The sequence below is a fragment of the Adelges cooleyi genome, unplaced genomic scaffold (genome assembly GCF_023614345.1).
Source record: "Adelges cooleyi isolate 19-005CV unplaced genomic scaffold, UGA_ACOO_1.1 ACOO_flye_CR_arks_rails_tigmint_CR_PRNA_376, whole genome shotgun sequence".
Lineage (NCBI taxonomy): Eukaryota > Metazoa > Arthropoda > Insecta > Hemiptera > Adelgidae > Adelges > Adelges cooleyi.
Window position 1 is genome coordinate 2,648,319 of NW_026096053.1, and position 19,896 is coordinate 2,668,214.

The following is a 19,896-nucleotide window of genomic DNA, read 5'->3' on the forward strand; positions in this document are numbered from 1 at the left end:
TATTATCAAAGAGTGCGTGACTGGAATAGTTTGAGCAAAGAGAGGTTTTTATCACGCCCAACTTTTTTACAGACACGTGCGGTTTTTCTCGTGAACAGTGTTTCTAGAAATTGCATACTGCAATAATGCAATATTAATATAATTGTTAATACCCTACTAGATGACGGTAACCAGCCATAACAGACTAGCTGTGGACGCCATACAAGCAAAAATAGTTAATTCTACAAGGCAAAGCATACATTTTAGTGAAAAGAATTAACAACATTAGGATATGAGTTAGTTTTAGAGCAATCGCCAATTTTGATTTTTTTTTAATAGGTATGTAAAATACAAAAGAGGCAAACCGTGAAACGCCAACGTCAGCAATAGTTAACACTGACTAAGTAGGCGGTAAAAATATTTAACCGAGTATTGTGTGTTTATTTCAACACACAATATTGTATAACACGTAAATTATTAAGATTTAATTACAGACATTTGTCAAATAAGCGATTACCCATGTTAATCAAATACTATATAATAGGAATAGTTTTAACCTTTATTGTCGTGATAACGAATAATATAACGGACAGTAACTCCTGCTTATCGTAAAAGGCGATTAAAAGGAGGTAGCGGAGGGCAGCAGTAACCGCTACTACCGACCATTGGCGAGTTTTGCAGCAAAACCAACGGCAATGGGAGGATTTGACGAAGGCAGTTTGGACATATTTCAAGTACTGGCTCGTCAACTGCGATGTGGAAGGAGATGGATACCACCACATTATTATTCCAAGTCAACAGCATGAAGAGAGAAGAATGGCCAGTAACAGAGAAGAGTGGAGGGAGTATGGAAGAATGCTGTATAACCAACCTTAAGGGTTGATTACTAAAGAAGAAGAACGGATAATATGAATTTGTGATAACATTATTAAACCAATTTGTACCTACGTTTTACATTTAATTTCTGGAGGCTAGACAAATGAACTAGTATTTAAACGACACGTTGAATGAGTTTATAGGTAGTTGCGATAAGTACATATATTATATATGTATACAAAAAACACTATCAATGTCTAACGTCCAACGTACAATATTGTATGAATACCGAGAAACGTAATACTCTATAGGGGTTTTCCGTTTTAGTCAGCAAATGTTTAATGTATAAATTAAAAACAAATTTTAACTACATTATGCAGCGTACCGCGGCGATATAATTTCTTGAGTAATTAAATTATTCATAATCACTGATAAGGTGAAGGTATTCCACCTATTTGTGTACGAACTCAAATATTTGCCGCAATCGCTTGGCTTATCTGTTGGCCGTTCAGATGCAATATTATTATAAGTATTTTACTTTGACAAAGGCTGTCGTCCAAATCTGTCTGTATTGCTACTTTGTTCTACCAGCCGAATTATCCCAGACGAACGTCATATTTGGTTTTATTTTGTATTCGGCAGGTCGAAACGGCACTTTAACCTACAACAGCTGTTCGTCATAACTCACAATACAAGTATTGACTTCGAACGAGTGTTGTTCTGTCATATATTCGACTTTTGCGTTACAGTAAGGCGATTTACAGTTTTTCGATTTTTCTAAAGGTCGATTTCGTCGATTGCCAGCGGCCTGACAATATAATGTTGTTATCATCAGAGTGTGACATGCGAAAATAGCAAATAGGCATCGAAAAAAGTAAATTTGTAAACACAACCGAAACTGGTTTATGTGCCAGACGACAGTCGTGAGTCGGTGGTGAAGGGTAGGGAGGGACGTGGCGTGCACGACAGAGTCTGTCTTAGTTATTACTTATTAGTATTCATCGGTCTGTGGTCTGGTAGGTACTATCTGTTGCACAGTCCGTCAACGCAGTCACGATGGTCGCCACCGGTTGTCCAGCTGCTGTATCGCCGGCAACTCTATTGATTTGGGTAGCATTGACCGCTTGTTTCTGTCTTCTTGCTGTCGCCGTCGACGGTAAGTCATTCAGTAATCAGATTTTTAACGAAAAATTGGGTTTTATTAACTTAACGAAGTGACGATAACCAAAAAAAAAAAAAAAGAGTACAAGTGACCTTTCTCCAAAAAGAAGTTTTCGACCATTGGCGATAACACCCAGCACAATATGTGTCTAATGAACGCCACACATAGAAAAAAAAAATTTAATTGTGCTCGTGTATGTAAAAGTCACTTGTACCCTTATGGTGTTCGACACCGGTCGGAAATCGAGTGTAAACAGCATTGAAAGGGGTTGCAGACAAAAAACAATAAAACGATAATATTATTATTAGTATCGTCAGTTTGATTATCGAGTGTGGTCGTAACTGTGGTAATTGGTAAGCCAAAACCCACACGAGTGTGCAATTAAAAGCGTTGAGCACGTGCCTTCACACTGGTTTTGAAAAAGCGCCGCTCAATTTGAAACGTTTCGGATAAAAACATCATAAAAACAACGTTCGAATGGGAAATTATAATGCAGTGTTACAACGGTCAGATGTCAGGTTTTTTTTAAATGTATTTCATAATAATTAAATCGCATTAACCGTTGATGAATTTTATCTCTCCCTCGTTAATTTGGCCGTACGGTTAAAATATATAAAAAATATCGTTCCAACGTTGATATTTATTTTCGAACAACAGCTGTTGTCGGAGTTACTACTTGGACACTGTTAAAGTGAAAGAAAACAACCTTTTTTTCCTGAGAATCGTCGGTTTACTTTAGTCCTTGTGCAGTAATGAAATCGGCTAGTTTGTCGCAAAGGCTAAACCGTGTTACCCGTTTTTATTTTCTCGGCGACCATAACGGGCAAGTCGGCCGAATGCTTGTGTCGACCTTTCCCCTTATCCCCCTTTTGTTTTAAGCGCCGTGTCTTAGTTTTCGGTACACGGCAGAGACGAGGGGGTAAAAGTAAAAAATAAAAATATAACGAAATTAGTATGTCGTTTGAATACCGTTGATCTTGGCTAAAAACGAAAAACGCCATCGTAAACAACGTAGCCGCGGTACCCCAGGGGAAATCACATGATGGCTGATAACTATAGCGGAAGAAAATAATGTATTAATATATAATATTATAATAATAATATGTGTTATTTTCTCGTCTAACGTCGTTCGGTCGTGTATAGGTATTATATCACAGAAATGCGTTTTCACGGCAGAACGCTCTGGTCGGATATAATACAAATTTGGTGCAAGGGCGAAATGCGGATTACTCTGCGCCTTACGAGGCGAACTAAGTTCTCGTCTGACAACATAATCTTCACTACTTGTGCCGACGACCGAAGAAACAACCGAACCGACTATATTATGAAGTTCAATGATATTTTGCCGAGTTAAAAACGTTTGATTTGCTTATTTGAAGGTTAATTTGTATATTTTTTTTAAGCTCCGGGGTACCTATTACATTCTGTATATTATTATACGTTTTGGTAGTGAAAGTTTTTAATTAATTTACATACATTTCTATTTTTTCTATACCCAGGTTTTATATGTATTTGTGTTGGAAAATAGCTTTGACATAAACATTTATTTGTAATTTTGAAAAATAATTAATTATAATATTTAGAAAAAGGAGAATATAGCTGTCGTATTATCACTTAAGTTGTTGCCAACAGATTGAAACTTGTGAAATTAAAAATAAACGTCTTGGTGTATCTATTATTGCAATGGGAAAAATATATATACCTAGACAAGGTATTGCCAAACAGGTGGGCGCATTAGCGACATTATGAAACAGCCAATGCGGAATTTGATGGGTATTTTTTTTTATGGAGATGTTTTTTTTTATTGGCGCATTGACCTCTATTTTGTATTCATATTCCACAAAAATTACAACAAATTACAACATATTGTTTGTAATATTCATATTACTTTTAAATTTGTATTTTCATAAACTATTTTTTTATGTAAATTACTAGTACATCAATTTAGATGGTGTCTTATAGTTGTTAAAGGAATAATTCCCATTAACCAGATGTTATAAACGTACTATATATGGTAGATCTTATAGTGTAACTAAAGGGAAAAATCTGAAAGTTACAATTTTCTCAAAATGGAAGCCGCTTTAGGGAGTGCACAATTAAACGCGCATGAGTATGGCTTAATTAGATTAGCACGGGTTTTTAATAATAATTAACCACAAATTCCCGCGCCGTCAAAACACACATCTCTTTTAGTGTTACACTATGACAATATAATTGTTTGTAATTGACAGTAAATACTTATCAACCATAATGTTTTCGTAATTGTATTGTACTTTATTTAATTTATCGGTCATCAAATACAGAATATTTTATTAATCGTAATAATATTATTATTTAATTCATTCTGTATACTATATACCCGTGTTATTCTTCGTCTGAGAATTCGTTCTAAGTATAAAAAAAATAACAAGTGCCGCTTATCTAAGCAAAATTGTATTAAGCAAAATCAACCAGACCCCTTCCAAAAAAGTCAGCCTATCAAAGTAGTGATATCTACATTGCGGCCGAGTCTGTTTTATGCATCATTCAGAAAGGTCATGTTTCATTCAGAAACTGGCCAAGAGTTAAGCAATACAAATAAAAGAGAAGTGATGCTCATGGAAGTAGGAGGAAAGTGAGGTTATGGACTAAAAAAAATAGCATAATATTAAATGAAATTATTAAATATAATTTTGTTGTTGTTATTACACCGAAGGACAAACGATTGCATATTACACCAAACCAAATACAATTTTGGATATTTTTTATGGTGTGTTTATATGTTGCCTTACGATTAAAAAAAAAGTATTCAAAATTAAAATAATATAATTTAACATAAATATTTTGTTCAGACCTTGGGTGAGATATTTGCAAATTTTCTATCTACATATTAATTCAAATCATTGTTTTATAGGCTAGTCCACGTCCAGTTTGGATGTAACTATTTGTGTAATTTGAATAATATCAACGACGTTTTCTATTTGTTTGCAGTATGATTTTCATAATCACGTCAACGCAACCTCAATATATTCAAATATTTAATGATTTCTCACTCTAGGTTAGGCTAAGAATACTCAAGGACTTCATTATAATTGTACAATGCCTAAACTTGTTGTCGCTCCCATATACTTTTTTATTTTTATTTTTTTATTTTTACACGTAATAAACAATCTGTATGAATTATACTAGACACAATAAGAATATGTGATAAATGTTATAAAATCATAAAGTTTTGTTGAAAGAAGCCACCCATTGATAACACTTTCTGTTAACTTGCTATTAATTTAATTTGCTCCAATATACTAAAGTCATAATAGGCAGCTATTATATTTGCAGATTTTAAAGTTAAAATTGTTTATTAAAATTATGAGCCGTGCAATTGTTATTATAAACTGTTGTTTATCAATTATGATTAATTCAGCTATGATCTACAAATATATTCTAAATAAAAAAAATCGATCAAATATAATAATTATTGTTTGTTAAGATTTTAGACACTATCGTTAAACAATAAACTCTAATATAGCGTTGGCTATTCGCAAAAGGCCAAACTTTGTGTTCGTCCAATTAATTGAAAATTAAACAAAAATAATATTCTTAGACCATCAAAAGTTTTTTTTATTTCACCTCATGAAAAATAAGTATTTTTAATTATTATTTACTTCAAAAGAAACTGAACTTGGTAAATATTTTACAATTTTTTTGTCCTAAATAATAAACTACATTTTCGCATTTATCTCAATTTTATAAGAATATTATAATTAATTAGACCCGACAGTATATTATGGTTTTAATTTTTATTAACTTGTTTAAGTAACGGCAGATGTACCATAATAACTCAGTAGGTAAGTAAGTAACTGTAATTATTATTATTAAAACGACATGCCAACAGCGGCAAATCTACTGAGTAAGATGTTTGATGGTTAAAAAATAGTATTTGAAAAAAGTCGCGTAATATTTCTGTATGTGGCTGTAGAACCATGTATACCATGTCTTATAATATATTATTTACCAACATACAAGTTGCAATTCAATTTTTGTCATTTGGCCATTTTCTGTATTTAGCAATTCATATAGTTTCATTAAACCCGACCAAATGGCAAAAAACATACGTATATAAATTATAAGTACTCAAGCCGTATTACATAAAAGATAAGTACATTTTTCAATGTGTGATGAGGCGGATCTAGGAATAAAAAAAAGGTAGGGGCTAAAAAACAATTCACTGCAAATCCATATTATAAGCAATAGTCATTGAGTTAAAGTGTACATAGTAAACAAAATCACTTGTACTGTAAAAAAAAAAAAATATTTCTAAATAAATAAACAAAAAATAGGCCTAAGTTTTGATACTTAAATCGGAGTCCAGAGAGGCAGTAGTATTAGCATATAATTAAAAAAAAAAAGATAAATCACGAACCATAAGAATTTCCAACATTAGTATTGATCTGCGAACATTAGTAGTGTAATCGGAGTAGAAGTCATTAATTTGTAAGTACGTAGTTGTTTCAATTAAGTCGATTGCAGACGGCATGCGACGAGCCAACACCGTTTTGACTTTAAGCGTGTGTAAATGTTTGTTTTTTGAGCGCAAACGGCGTAAGTACAGGGCAAGACTGCGGTCAAAACAAGGGACGGTAACACAAACAAGGGATTGGACGATGACGATGACACGGGTATTTGCAAAGGAGGACACGATATTATTGTTGTGGCACACCGCATACATCATTGACAAACGTCGTGTGACACAAACCTGACCGCTGGGATTTCGTTAAGGCAATAAAAGGTCGTCCGCCGCAGCCTTGGGATACATATAGTAGCATTTTTCTTACGGCCCGTTGACTTTTGAATCCGAACCGCAAGCGTTGTAAGTATGACGTTGGTCCCGTGACGTCAAAAATGGTCCGAGTCGAGGCGTACGACAAATTCGTATTATAAGTTAAAGCCGCTCGTTTGAATGTATCGTACACTATTAAAAATATTAGGTAAAATATCAATTTCAATTTAGATCAATGTGTAATTAACACTTGTGAGCAAAAATATTCGTTAACTTTATTATTATTATGAAACTGCAATTAACGCCGTTCTTATTACCATAGTCCGTACAATACCAACCACAGTATATTTACAACAATTTATGTTTATTAAATAACGTATTTTTTAATCCACCTAATTGGCGACCATTAAAAACCTATGAACCGAATGGTTAAAGTACAAATGATTAAACCACAAAGTACGTATCGGTGTTTGGGGGAGGTGCATACATTTTGATGTTGTGTGAAAAAGAAAAATTGCCGTTTCGCCCATTAATTTGAATACATTTTCCAAATTGAAACGAACGACTTCTCGGATCTTGAATCTCGACTTTATAAAATAAAGTAATTTCAACAGATTAAGTAAAAAAAAAAACAGCGGCCTAAGTATGTGGGTGGAAGATGGGGGCGATGAGGGGGGGGAGAGAGAGGGCGCCGAGCAATAAATCGTACTCGTGTTGTTGGGCCAGGGTTGTTTTCTCGCTAAACACCGGTGTGTAAAAAAAAAAAACCCAGGGAAAAATCTTACAAAGAAAGTAAAAAACTTTAGATGATAATAAACTGCCGGTTCGAAAACTTTTGCACCGCAAAACGGGTCATTTGTACATTCGGCTTATGCATAACAAAATGTGTCGAGTCCTCCCAATTTGCTTTTATTCCCATCCGGTGTCCGGACGAATCAATTATAATTATATGTGTTATAATTATCATGTGATGCATCCATACATTGTTTTATATTACAACCTCATATGAAAACAACCATTCATAATAAATAATAATATGACGTGTATTTGGTTTCAGGCAATGTCGTCCCGGTTGAAAAAACAGCAGAACATACAGAACGAGGTAATCTACGCAGTGCTTAGTTTAAATAAAAATATTTTAAGTGGTGTCATCAAAAAAATATAAAATATGTAAATGTCAAACAATATTGGTAACACACTTGATTATCTATGTATAATCTATATCGGGCTCAGTCTTATGATGACATGCCAGAATTTAAAAGTAACATTTTTTTATGCCTTTTATTTAAATGTTAAATTTTAGATCATTTTGAAGTCAGTGTTAGGGAAAAAACTCCACGATTAACCAAGTTTAAAGTTTTTTTTAAAGTATTATATCTGTATAAATTAAAACACAAAATTCGATATAAGTATACTCGTTTAAGTCGTTAACACCTAACGATTAACGATGTGTACAATTTATAATTTGATAAACTAAATATTTAAATTATAAAAATGATTACACTTAAACACAGACAAATTTTAATCTTATCCAAATACGTATAACATAATATAATCTTAATACATACTTCCTGAGCTATAAATTATTTCAATAAGTACCTTTACTTAGAATTTGATTAATTTTAAGTTATTGTTATAATGGCATAACGCTTATTACTACAATTTATTCATCGGTTAGCCATACATTTTTTATTATCCAACACTCTTAAAGAAAATAAATAGAATATAGATGCAACTGATATTGCAACTAGTATCTGATTTATGCAGTTATACATATTATGTATTTTCCTTTGAGGCCGTATTCTCTATTTTTCGTTGTTGTACGTTGATCAAGTCGGGAATTGTACGTCCTGTGTCCTATGTAAACAATAGGATTATAACAGCCTTCATTATATTTTGAGAAATAGAATTACTAGAAAAATATTTATATTATATAATAAAGGTTTATTATTATATAAAAATACTACATTTATGTTGTTTATTAAAGGTTAAGAACATTTTTTCGGAATTTTTAAAGTTTTAACTCAACGGAATGTCGATGTACACTACTAATGTAGTGTAATAAAGATTGTTTATTGGCAGTGCATTTTTTTTTAAATCAAACTTCCAAAAACGTTCAATGTTATTTTCATTTTTATTCCTCAGCCATTTTATTTTGACTGTAGTAGTGTTAGAATTTTAATATGTTGACAACACTTGAAAATCAATAATGTACAACGCGTGTCAAGAGCTTTTACTGTTATAGTGACTCGGTTAATCTTTTTTGAAGTTATTTAAAACAGAAAAATAATATATTTTAAAATTAAGATAAGTATATCGACAAAAACGTATGATAAACAGTTAGTATTACACAATTTTCTAAATTCCAAGTGTTCTCAAAATGTCAAAATTCTGGTGCTTACGAACAATAAATGGTGCGTAATAATATTTTAATTTGGGTTTGGTAAAAATGTACAATGGAAAAATGTTAAGAACAAAATGTCTAGAGAAAACGAACGTTTAAAATAATTGTCTTAGGGCAAAATTGCTTTTGTATTTATTTCTTATGTCAAAAATAAACAAATAGCTGAGTAATAAAAGAAAGAAGAATTTTGTCCTATTCTACTTATTATTCGTTTCTCGTCTGAAATTATTGTAATTATTTAAAAGAGTTTTTTTTTTAATAATTTCTAACTAAAAAAAACACACAAGTTTTATTCGGACATATAATTAACATGACTTGTTGAGATAATGAAACTAATATGGGCATTTTTGTGCTTGGAAATTATTTTCTCCGGACATTTTTATCTAGACCTCCTTTTTTTCAGTATCATAATGTATGTTATATTCATGTTAATATTGTGTAACGCGACATGTTTTATTACACATTTAATGGTTCGTTACATTTTGTGTATCGTCTGTTTGTAATAATATTTTGGAGTTTGCAAATAGAGATAGACATTCTGACATCTTGTGTCTGGTCTAGTGAAAATAACAGCTGTTATTATGTTGTTGCAGACAGACAGTATTGGATCGAAAACGCCAAAGACAAGGTGACCGAGAAACTAAAGTACATCAATAAGAGAGGTGTCGCCAAAAACGTTATCATGTTCCTGGGCGACGGTATGTCGGTGACTACATTGACGGCTTCCAGGATTTATCAGGGACAGTTGAAAAAACTGACCGGCGAGAGCGAATACTTGAGCTTCGAGAAATTCCCTTTTGTGGGCATGTCGAAGGTGAGCTGGGGGAAAATTGCATTTTTATAAAAAAAAAATACCTACCAAGAATCATATTATAGTTGTTGCATTAAGGGTAGTGCGCGTTTATCGAACACAACGCGGTATGCGCATTATTAAAAAAGTTGGATGGCTGCATAAGAAATTTTTTTGTTTTATGTTTTCTATGTGTATAGAAATGCATTTCCGGTTAGCAATGCGTGGAATCTGATTAATTGTTTATCAAAATTCGACGAATTGTTAATTTTTGAAAATGGCCGATAAAGTGTTGGGAGAATTTGATAAAATAAATAAATTATTATGTTTATACTCCTGTCTAATTGGTGCAATTTCAGTGACATAGAAATGATTGAATCAGCCAATTTATTGGGTTTCATTGGGTTTTAGTAGTAGAAGACAATGTAACATTTGTAAGAAACTCTAGTAATTATTTAAAACAATTCATATTCTAAATTTACATTTGATAGTGTCAGAAAGTGTCGGGTATCATATACATAGGTGCCATGAAGCGCTTGAAGTTTTAACAAAAAAAAAACACAGATAACTCGAATTACAGATAATACAGTATGTTAATTCAGCAAGTACAGATGATACGGACTAAAATACTAACTAATAAAAGTGAATGTATACATTTCAAAATATGTACATTTTAAACAGGGCAATCGCTCTACCGTGTGATCATATTTCTTTTTGTTTATACTATGTGTTAAATTTAGAGTTCATAACGTTATTTATATATTCTCAATAAAAACTTAGACAATGTTACATGTACTTAGTTATTAACAATTATTCGTGTTTGATGTTCTTCATCGATACAACGAAATTGAAAACTTAAGTATTTTTATTTCCCGGTTTTCAAAAATATTCAAAAAAGTTGCTGTCAACTTTCTATTAAAACCGTAAATATTAGAGCAGACCCGCAATAATATTGCTTAACTACAACTTATTATTTCAATCACTGTTCCAAGTACCAACAGTGTAAAACATCTTGTGCACTCAATTCATTTTTACTAGATACTTATATATTTTGCCTTCTAGGGCCTCCATATGTTATATTCATATGTAAATGGTAATCCCTCGACAGAATACGGAAACTCTCTAAAGAGGTATTATAACATTGATTATTAATAAGCAATTTGAATGCAGTAATACACCACGTTCATTAAACAGTAATTTGCCCATTGCATAGTCGCGAATAATTTATACAATTTATTAACTCGACTACAGGTACTGCACTAACCTACATGAAACCTATAAATAAAATTAAAAAAATTATTAATATGTTAATTTATTAATCTATATAATTGACTATTTGAATGACAGGATAACACATTTGCTAGTATGTCCACATAGGGAGCCTCTTGCTGCTGCGTTCTTTGAGCTACAGCCTATGCTTTAATTAGGGTGAAAAAGGTAGATGGTGTTTTTTAAACGTGTGAAATTAATAGACTTAACCTTATAAGTCGTCGACCGTGACAATTCGTCAAAATGATACCACATTGAACATTATAGACCTATCTATTGAATTTAAAGACAAAAAAAAGGAGCGGGAGTCAAAGGTTTACAGGAATTGTTATGACTGAATGTAATAAAATCGCTTTGATGCTTATCTGTGAACACTGCACCTCACTTTAAAAGATTTAACGTGGTTATTTTAAAATATACAAAATCTGCGAAAAAACATAGTTTTCCGACAATTAAATAAAATCTGTAGTCCGTGTTTTTTCTTCGTTCAGTATGGATACATAGGAGTTTTAACTGAAATTATGCTAGTTAAAGTATAGTTTTTTCCTTGTTTTCCGGATTGTAAGGGTGAAGGAGTAAACTTTTTTAACTTAACAATTTGCGTTAAAAATTTGCGACTTATTTTAAACGCTACTCGAAGGAATTGGTCTAGTATTAAAAAAAGTTACACTGTACACAAAAAAAAACCCACATCATAATAAAACCAATAGCCTCTCAGCTCCGCGTCGAAACTAAAAATGGTTTCCCGTGGCGGGTAAAACAATGGGACTTAACGGCTTAGGTATATGTATTTATATATAAATTGTATTAAAACGTCAAGGCAACGGCGACGACGACTAACCGATGGCGATAAAAAAAATTGTCAATTATTATTATCAAAACAACAGTAACTTGTGACTTCTTGGTGCAAGACCGAAGAAGTCAAATTATTTAGAACTTTATAAATATACATATATATGAAGTATAGCCGTCGCAACATCAGTACGGTAACCGTCCGACGAAGATAAATCATCTCGGGTAAACCTCTTAACATTAGTGTTTGCCAGTCTGTGTTCCCATTCATATCTCGCACTATGCCGACGTTATGCAAAAACTTTTTCTCGATACTCGCACGTGACTTACCCCTTACAAAAGTCTTGCAGGTAACACGCACGTCCTCCGGGTTAAGCGTTAGATGTTTAAGGCGATCGCTTTTGTGTGTCGGTCATAAAAATAAACACTAGGTCCTTATGTTTTTGTTAACGCGTTTCTTCTCGATATTCAACTCTCGACGGTACTCTGCGAACGTTTTCCAAAACAATCGCACTGGGTATATCTAGTAAGTAATTCCGGCGAAAGGTCCGCAATTAATTTTGCATATAAACTCCATAAGACGTTTGGTTTTATTCCGGCAGTTCGACCATTCCCATCCTGTACCGGATGTGAACTCATTGGCCGTTTGGATCGTCTGTGGACGATTTAAACGTTTTACGTGCCTTGTTTTTATTTGTATTATTTTACTTATCTAGAAATTAAACGTTTAACTTAAAAACCTTGTTGATCTCAATAACCGAATTTGTAAAATTAATTGATATCAATAACGCCAAAAACTAAGAAGTAATTATGAAAAAAAAACCTAACCTTAAACTTATTACCTTCTCTCAAAAATGTTACGACTTTGTTACAAAATACATTTTCATATGAGAGAGATAGAACGAAGAGCAGAGAGAGAGAAAGGGAGGAAAGTACCATTGATTTAATACATATATGCATTCACGATTTGTACACGTTATTTATAAGTGTTGACTCTGGATAAAAAATCTTGATTTCGTTTTATAGCGACATGCCTGTTTATATTTTTAAAAAACAAAAAAATGTTTGTCAACGATGATTAGGGTTCGGTATGGCGTTAATTGATATCTAAGAAAAATGCGTGGTAGTATATAGTATATTATACTATTATTATTATAATAGTTTAATGCGCCGGGGGGCATAATAGGGATGACAGCTGTCGTGGACAGAAGCTCGGCAGTGTATGGATGAAGGGTTGGCGTTATGAATATTAAACGCCGTTAATAGTTATTAATTTCATAATCCAAGGGGTGTTTAAAAAAAACCTTCTATAAGAATAAAAACAACATAGGAAGTAACAGGAACGGTAATAATAATATGATCAGATTTTCGGCTGTTATAATTATTTAACAACGAATTCGTCATCGAAAGTAACGGCCATATTGTTTTATAGCGACGTAGGATAAATTATGTTTTTGTCAAAAATTATGTAAAAAATATTTTCGCATTTTTTTTTTTACGTATAAATTTTATAATTGAATTTGGATCATATTATCCATGCAGGTCTGTCAGCTAATACTGAGTATGTTTTCATGCGCATTTATTTCTTACATAGAATTACCATGAAGTACTTTATATTTTTATAATACATTATTTTCTTTTGTTTTTTCAGACATATTGCGTAAACAAGCAAGTTTCGGACTCGGCTTGCACGGCCACAGCATACTTAACGGGCGTCAAGGGTAATTACGAGACGGTAGGTCTGTCGGCGGCAGTAGAGCTTTTCGATTGCCCGGGATCTGTGGCTCAGGAAAACAGGACCGACTCGATATTGCAGTGGGCCCAGAAAGCTGGGAAATCCACCGGTGTAGTGACCACCACCAAGGTAACACACGCCTCTCCAGCTGGTACATATGCGCACTCGGCTCACCGAAACTGGGAATCGGACTACGATTTGGCGAAGGCGGCCAACCTGACAGACATATCACAGTGTATGGACATAGCCAAACAACTTGTCACCCAAGAACCGGGCAAGGATATTAACGTGAGTTTGGAATATGTTTATTCCATTATTCGAAAACGGATTATTTTATATTGACAGTTTTAATACCTACACCGCCAAAGCTTTTGTTCGGCTTCGGATCTGACCCTTCCGGATCTGAAGTACCCATATTATGTGCCGATACTATATCGGTAACATTGAGGAATACAATATCAAACGTTTGATCATAACCTTCATTCGGCTAAGCTGAATCAGGTTATCTAAAATTAAATTGTTTCCATTTAAATAACATTTAAATACATTTCTAAAATAACGCACGTTTCGTAACATCTTTGTAATCACGGCTAAACTTCTTTAGTCGTCGTTGTCTGAAAATGGCTAAAATACAAATTACTTAATAAAACAGTATGTTTTAAATATTAAGTCCTATTGAAATACATTAATGAGGTGTTTCGTATCAAACTCCCAAAAAAAACCATGAAAATGTTCACCTGACTAGACCATGCTATTGGAAGACATGGATTAGTTTACAATAAAAGTACCTACCTTTGTCTTCGACAAATAAAAAAAATCCTATTAATATTGATTTTTCAATACTTAATAATAATAATTATAAGATATATCCTTTATCAACTATAAAGTACCTAATTATGTATGTTTGAAAATATCACAACTCGTAAACAGATAAGTTCAATTTTAGGCGTTAGAAATAAAAAAAATACTGTTTTCTACATAATTAGATGGTAATTAATTTCGTATTTTTTTATAGGTGATACTAGGAGGAGGACGCAACAAGTTTTTTTTGGAGAACAGTATTCAAAATGGATCCAGGTCAGACGTTGATCTTGTTCAGATGTGGAAGAACGACAAGACGAATCGTTTCATGGGCTCTTCGGCAAAATATATCGAAGACAGAGATAGTCTGTTAAACATTGATCCTTCAAAAACTGATTACTTATTAGGTTAGTTTTGTTAAAGACATTAATTATTTTTTTAAATACATCAATGACATTTAGGTTTTACTGTTGGTGTTTATTTCTATGTGTATAGTGTTAGACTTGTTTGATGTTGGGTTCTCGTATTACTACTTCAATGTTGTTTACTAATGACGTTCATACCTTATCATGTCCGTACTCCAGTGTATTATTATTCAAGATTAGAATCTTCTACGCGTCGAAATTAAAAGTTTTATTAATGGAAATTGTTTAGCCACTCGATACTTCCATCAAACTTTTTTAATGAACATCACTTGTCACATGTTAATTTATTTCCATTTTCACATCACGGCGACCGCCAATTTCAAACTTTGTTGTTTTTCATTACCGGTAATATTTCTTCTTGCATGAATAAGTTGCTTTATAATTTCTCTGAAAAATCTAACTACTCTCTTAATTTATCCATAGGTTTAGATGCCAAATTGTTATTAACACTTTAAATGTTTTAACTATAAATAAATAATAAACACATATCATACAACTATTATATTAAATTTGATAAAATGTTAAAACAAATTCAAAAAATTAATGTTATACTATTTGTTTTGATTAGTATGATAACATAAACAAGCCGTATATTTATTACCGATTTAAATTACAGAACTTAAATATTTAAAATAACTAACTTCAAACAGGCGCTAATCTAGGGGATGGATGATAAGAAACCCTTTGGTTATTTTTTATTATTATAATATTTTAAACAATATATATATAACGATGGCGAAATATCAAGTTTGCCAAAAATGATTACTGGTTGATAGGAGTGCTATATTTTATTTTATGACATATTATATTGCCTATTTTGTGTTATTTTTATAATATGAAAAATAATACCACAGAGCGATTAAGGTATAGAAATCACTGTATAGTAAAGTAGGAATATTTGTTGGAGTTGTGGGAAAGACAAATGCCGCCTTCCCCAAAGTACTATTTCTAGACGAGATTGATTTCATATAATTAATTTATTTTGACAACATGTATGAAGTCATTTGAAAACAATTCGTAATAATACTTTCTCCTTTTAGGTCTCTTCGCTAAGGACGACATGGATTTTCACTTACTAGCCAACCCGACCAAGCAACCCACGTTGGCGGAAATGACCAAAACGGCCATCGAAGTGCTGTCGAAAAACAAAAACGGGTTTTTCCTGTTCGTCGAGGGTGGCCTGATCGATTTGGGCCATCACCAAACCAAAGCCAGACTTGCCCTGGACGAGACGGTGGAGTTCTCCAAGGCCGTACAACAGGCGGTCGACATGACCAAAGAGGACGACACCCTTATCGTTGTCACTTCGGATCATTCTCACACAATGACCATGGCCGGTTATCCGGATAGGGGTAGTGACATACTCGGCGTGGCGACCACCTCGTCCACTGATGCCATGCCGTACACGACCCTCAGCTACGCCAACGGTCCCGGCACGGTCAACGGACAGGCCTTGGGCTGTGCCAGGCAGAACTTGTCCGGTGTCGATTTGAGTGAGTTCCTTATCGTGTCTAGAGCTTGATACGGAAGCCCGACATCGCGCTGCCATCGTTATGTGATTCCATGCTGATTAACAATGCAAAAGGAATCACAATAACGATGAAGATAATAATAAAAAAAAAATATGACATTTTTCAAACGTTAACGGGCGCATCGATTGCACGGTAATATTTCATAAAGCCAATGACGTGAACGATCCGATTTCGTGAGTTTTTTTTTGGAATTCAAGGCAAGTCCTTGCCGTGTGTCGACACGAGGGCCAACCGTTGCGGGTATAAATCGGTTGATGACTACTAGCTCGGGACATGCGATCGAACGTTTGTGTCTTTCGGTCGGTAGGTAGGTAAGCGCAAAGTAAAAAAAAAAAAAAAACAATGAATTCTTAATACTGCCAAAGGCTCGAAAATCTTCGACGCGGTACAGCTTTAAAATAAAAACGAAGACGGCGATTATAATATACCAAATTCGTGAGTTTGCCGACAAGACTTGTGATAACCAAACCAAACAAGTTGAGTCGGCAACCACTGTTCTCTTTTCCTGTTGTTGTCTAACCCTCGGTGCATACTAGTTGCATCCCGATGGCCCCCTTAATCGTAACCAAAATCTTATCGTAACATTAGGAGGTTTTCGTTAGTTGCCTCCCTTTTTAAGTGTCATGGGGTACAATTACAGTACCAGTGGTTCCCAATATCGTAAAAAATGCTTGTATAATGTATCAAAATCTTTTTCTTGTCGAGTCCCACATTGTATTATAATAAAATATCTATTATAATTACTACATTATATTTGGCGTTGTGCCAAACACCTACGAAATTATTTCACGCCGAGTTAATAGAAAATAATGTAGATACTCGTACCTTTACAAATACAGATGCTTTTTGTAATAAAAAAATTTGCATAGAGTTCGTACAAATATGTGGTAAAAAATACCTAAATCTCGAAATAAAGTTCATATTACGTTAGATATCATTGACATAAAGTATGTATATAAACATTTCTGAAAACATAATAATAAATCTAGTGGTATAATTATGTTTTCAACCAATACCAACATAGAATTTTTATCATATTTAAATGTATTGTATGTTGATGGAACATTCCAATATTGCACTAAGCATTTCTGCTATTTACTTGTAATGGTTTAGTAATAACGATAATGATATTACTTAAACCACTAAAAAGAGAAAAATTTAATACAATTTTAAGGTGCTTTTAGAACCTTTGTTTCTTTAGCGGGGTGAAACTAGTGCATGAAATATTTAATCCTACCTAACTCTAGGCCTACCTGAATTCCACGTACCTAGATTATAATACTATGTCATGTTGTCCCTTTGCAGCACCCATAATTGGTACTTGACGGTTAACGGTATTAAAAAATAACATGCTATATCTATAACTGTCAGTTGTTTTATCTTATATATTATACACAAATATTGGTTTATTTTGTTAATTAGTGTACCATACGTATACAAACGATTAAAATACACTTGACTTATCTTGCTGGTTTTTAGTGCGGTCATACCACAAAAACATTACCTTCTTTCCATCCACTTTTAGTCGGCATAACATTTACTACCGCTAATTATTTTACAATACACTTTTAATCTTTTAAATTCGCTCTAATCTGTAATTAACGACCAAATTACGGAAAAAACAGTAAGTCACGTGTTTTGTATTAAGCTATTAGATGTAATAGTGCAAAAATAGCAATGTAATTAAATAAATAGTTAGTTTTAAAAAACCGACCTCTACTTGCTGAAACATTTTTTCCGACTTATTAAACTTAACTTATTTCCGTCTTTATTGAGTAGGAAATTTAACATGTAATTAATTATGTTAATTATTTAATGTTATGGTGTCGTAACATGGTTAAATCGGTCCTCGCGTGTTCGTCACCCGTCAAAAGTCTCATTCGTAGGAAGTACATTGTTGTTGTAGGTCAGTTAAGTAGTCGACTAACGAATTGCACGTTATTTGACTTGACGTTACAAACAAATATTATTATGAATTATCGTTAAAGACAAACCGCCGTTGTTAAACTATAAAAAAAATGGACTTGGACCATGAGAGACCTCCTTTACGGGTGCAGTTGAGTGTAAAACTTAACAACCTGTAGATTGAGATGGAAAAAAATGGCACTGCGTTTATTAGATGTTGTTGGGCATTCCGGTTAGGTCTCTTCAGATTAGGATTCTTGCACACTGTATAGTGTAATCTGAAGTATTACAAAACATAATTAATTTTTATTGTTTTTTTTTCTACAGCGGATCCAACCTACATGTATCCACATCTGGTACCGTTAAAATATGAGACCCACGGCGGTGAAGACGTAATGGTGTTCGCCAGAGGCCCTTGGGCTCATCTGTTTACCGGCAACTACGAGCAGAACGTGATACCAGTGACCATGGGCTTTGCAGCCGGCATAGGACCTGCCGCCGACCCCAGCGCCTTCAAGACAAGTGGTGGCGTGTCTTCGACCAACAGCTGTACTTATCGGGTTTTCGTGTTGTGCATTGCTTCCTTGATCGCGACACTCGCTCACAACATAAGATGAAAACAACAAACTTGTTTTACTTATTGATTTATTCACGACGACTGTTATGTTAGAACATAGTGTATTATAATTATTATATATTTTTTATCCCATTTGTTTAATATTGAACTACGTGTACTAACTATGAAGTCTTTGACCTACGGATACCGTCCATCGTCACTGTCCGTTGTACTTAAAGTGTGTAATAAACTTATTTTCGTTTTTTTTAATTTTTATAATGCTTTTAAAGTACTATCATAGCGAATAATTGTATTACCATGCCTCGGTCAAAGAGAACATCTTTTGGTTTTTAAATTCTTGGATACGGAAATTATTTTTTCCCTCACTAGAATTTTTTGTCGAATTGCAATATAAATCAATTATGCATTATCAAAACGTATATCCACACCTTGAACGGATTTCTGTAAAAAATGCCTATAACTTCATTAGGGCTTCTGTGAAAAATCATAATATAATAACACTGCTCAGATCGCATTGAATAAAAAAATATTGCTATTATACTACTAAAAAATCTATATTGTTTGACACCGTGCGATTATAATTGGAGAAAATACATTTTTTAGAAGCTTAATTTATTGCTGGGCGTTAGGTGGATCATACAAATAATGGATATGAAAAACGGATTTGTTTTCTTAGTGTTTTTTTGAAAATTATCAAACGGCTAGTAACGGGGAGTAAAGTTGAACTGACTTTTTTGAGGTAAAACAATACAATATGACAACAAACGGACCGAATTGAATGCGAAATAACGACCATGACAAATGAGGTGGCTGATTGCGACGCTTACTAAAAACTGTTGTTTTCGCATAAGCGCTTTATATTGTCTTTGCTAGCTTTTTTTTCATCCGAATACGACCGCACGCTGTGTGTACGGAATATGTAATAAGCATTGGCTTCGCCTCAGCAGACCATT

At 33.4% G+C, this 19,896-nt stretch overlaps 2 protein-coding genes across 3 annotated transcripts in view; one reads left to right on the forward strand and one right to left on the reverse strand.

The window, feature by feature from the left end:
• LOC126840228 (lachesin-like) overlaps window positions 1–19,896 on the reverse strand; it is a 138,238-nt gene that overhangs the window by 41,943 nt on the left and 76,399 nt on the right. The gene's annotated exons all lie outside the window — the stretch shown is intronic.
• On the forward strand, window positions 1,801–19,192 carry LOC126840222 (alkaline phosphatase, tissue-nonspecific isozyme-like). The gene is made up of 7 exons (XM_050575833.1): window positions 1,801–1,951; window positions 7,771–7,815; window positions 9,711–9,931; window positions 13,620–13,991; window positions 14,719–14,911; window positions 15,970–16,422; window positions 18,694–19,192. The coding sequence occupies exons 1-7, from the start codon at window positions 1,852–1,854 to the stop codon at window positions 18,981–18,983; spliced, it is 1,674 nt and encodes a 557-aa protein (XP_050431790.1). The 5' UTR covers window positions 1,801–1,851; the 3' UTR covers window positions 18,984–19,192.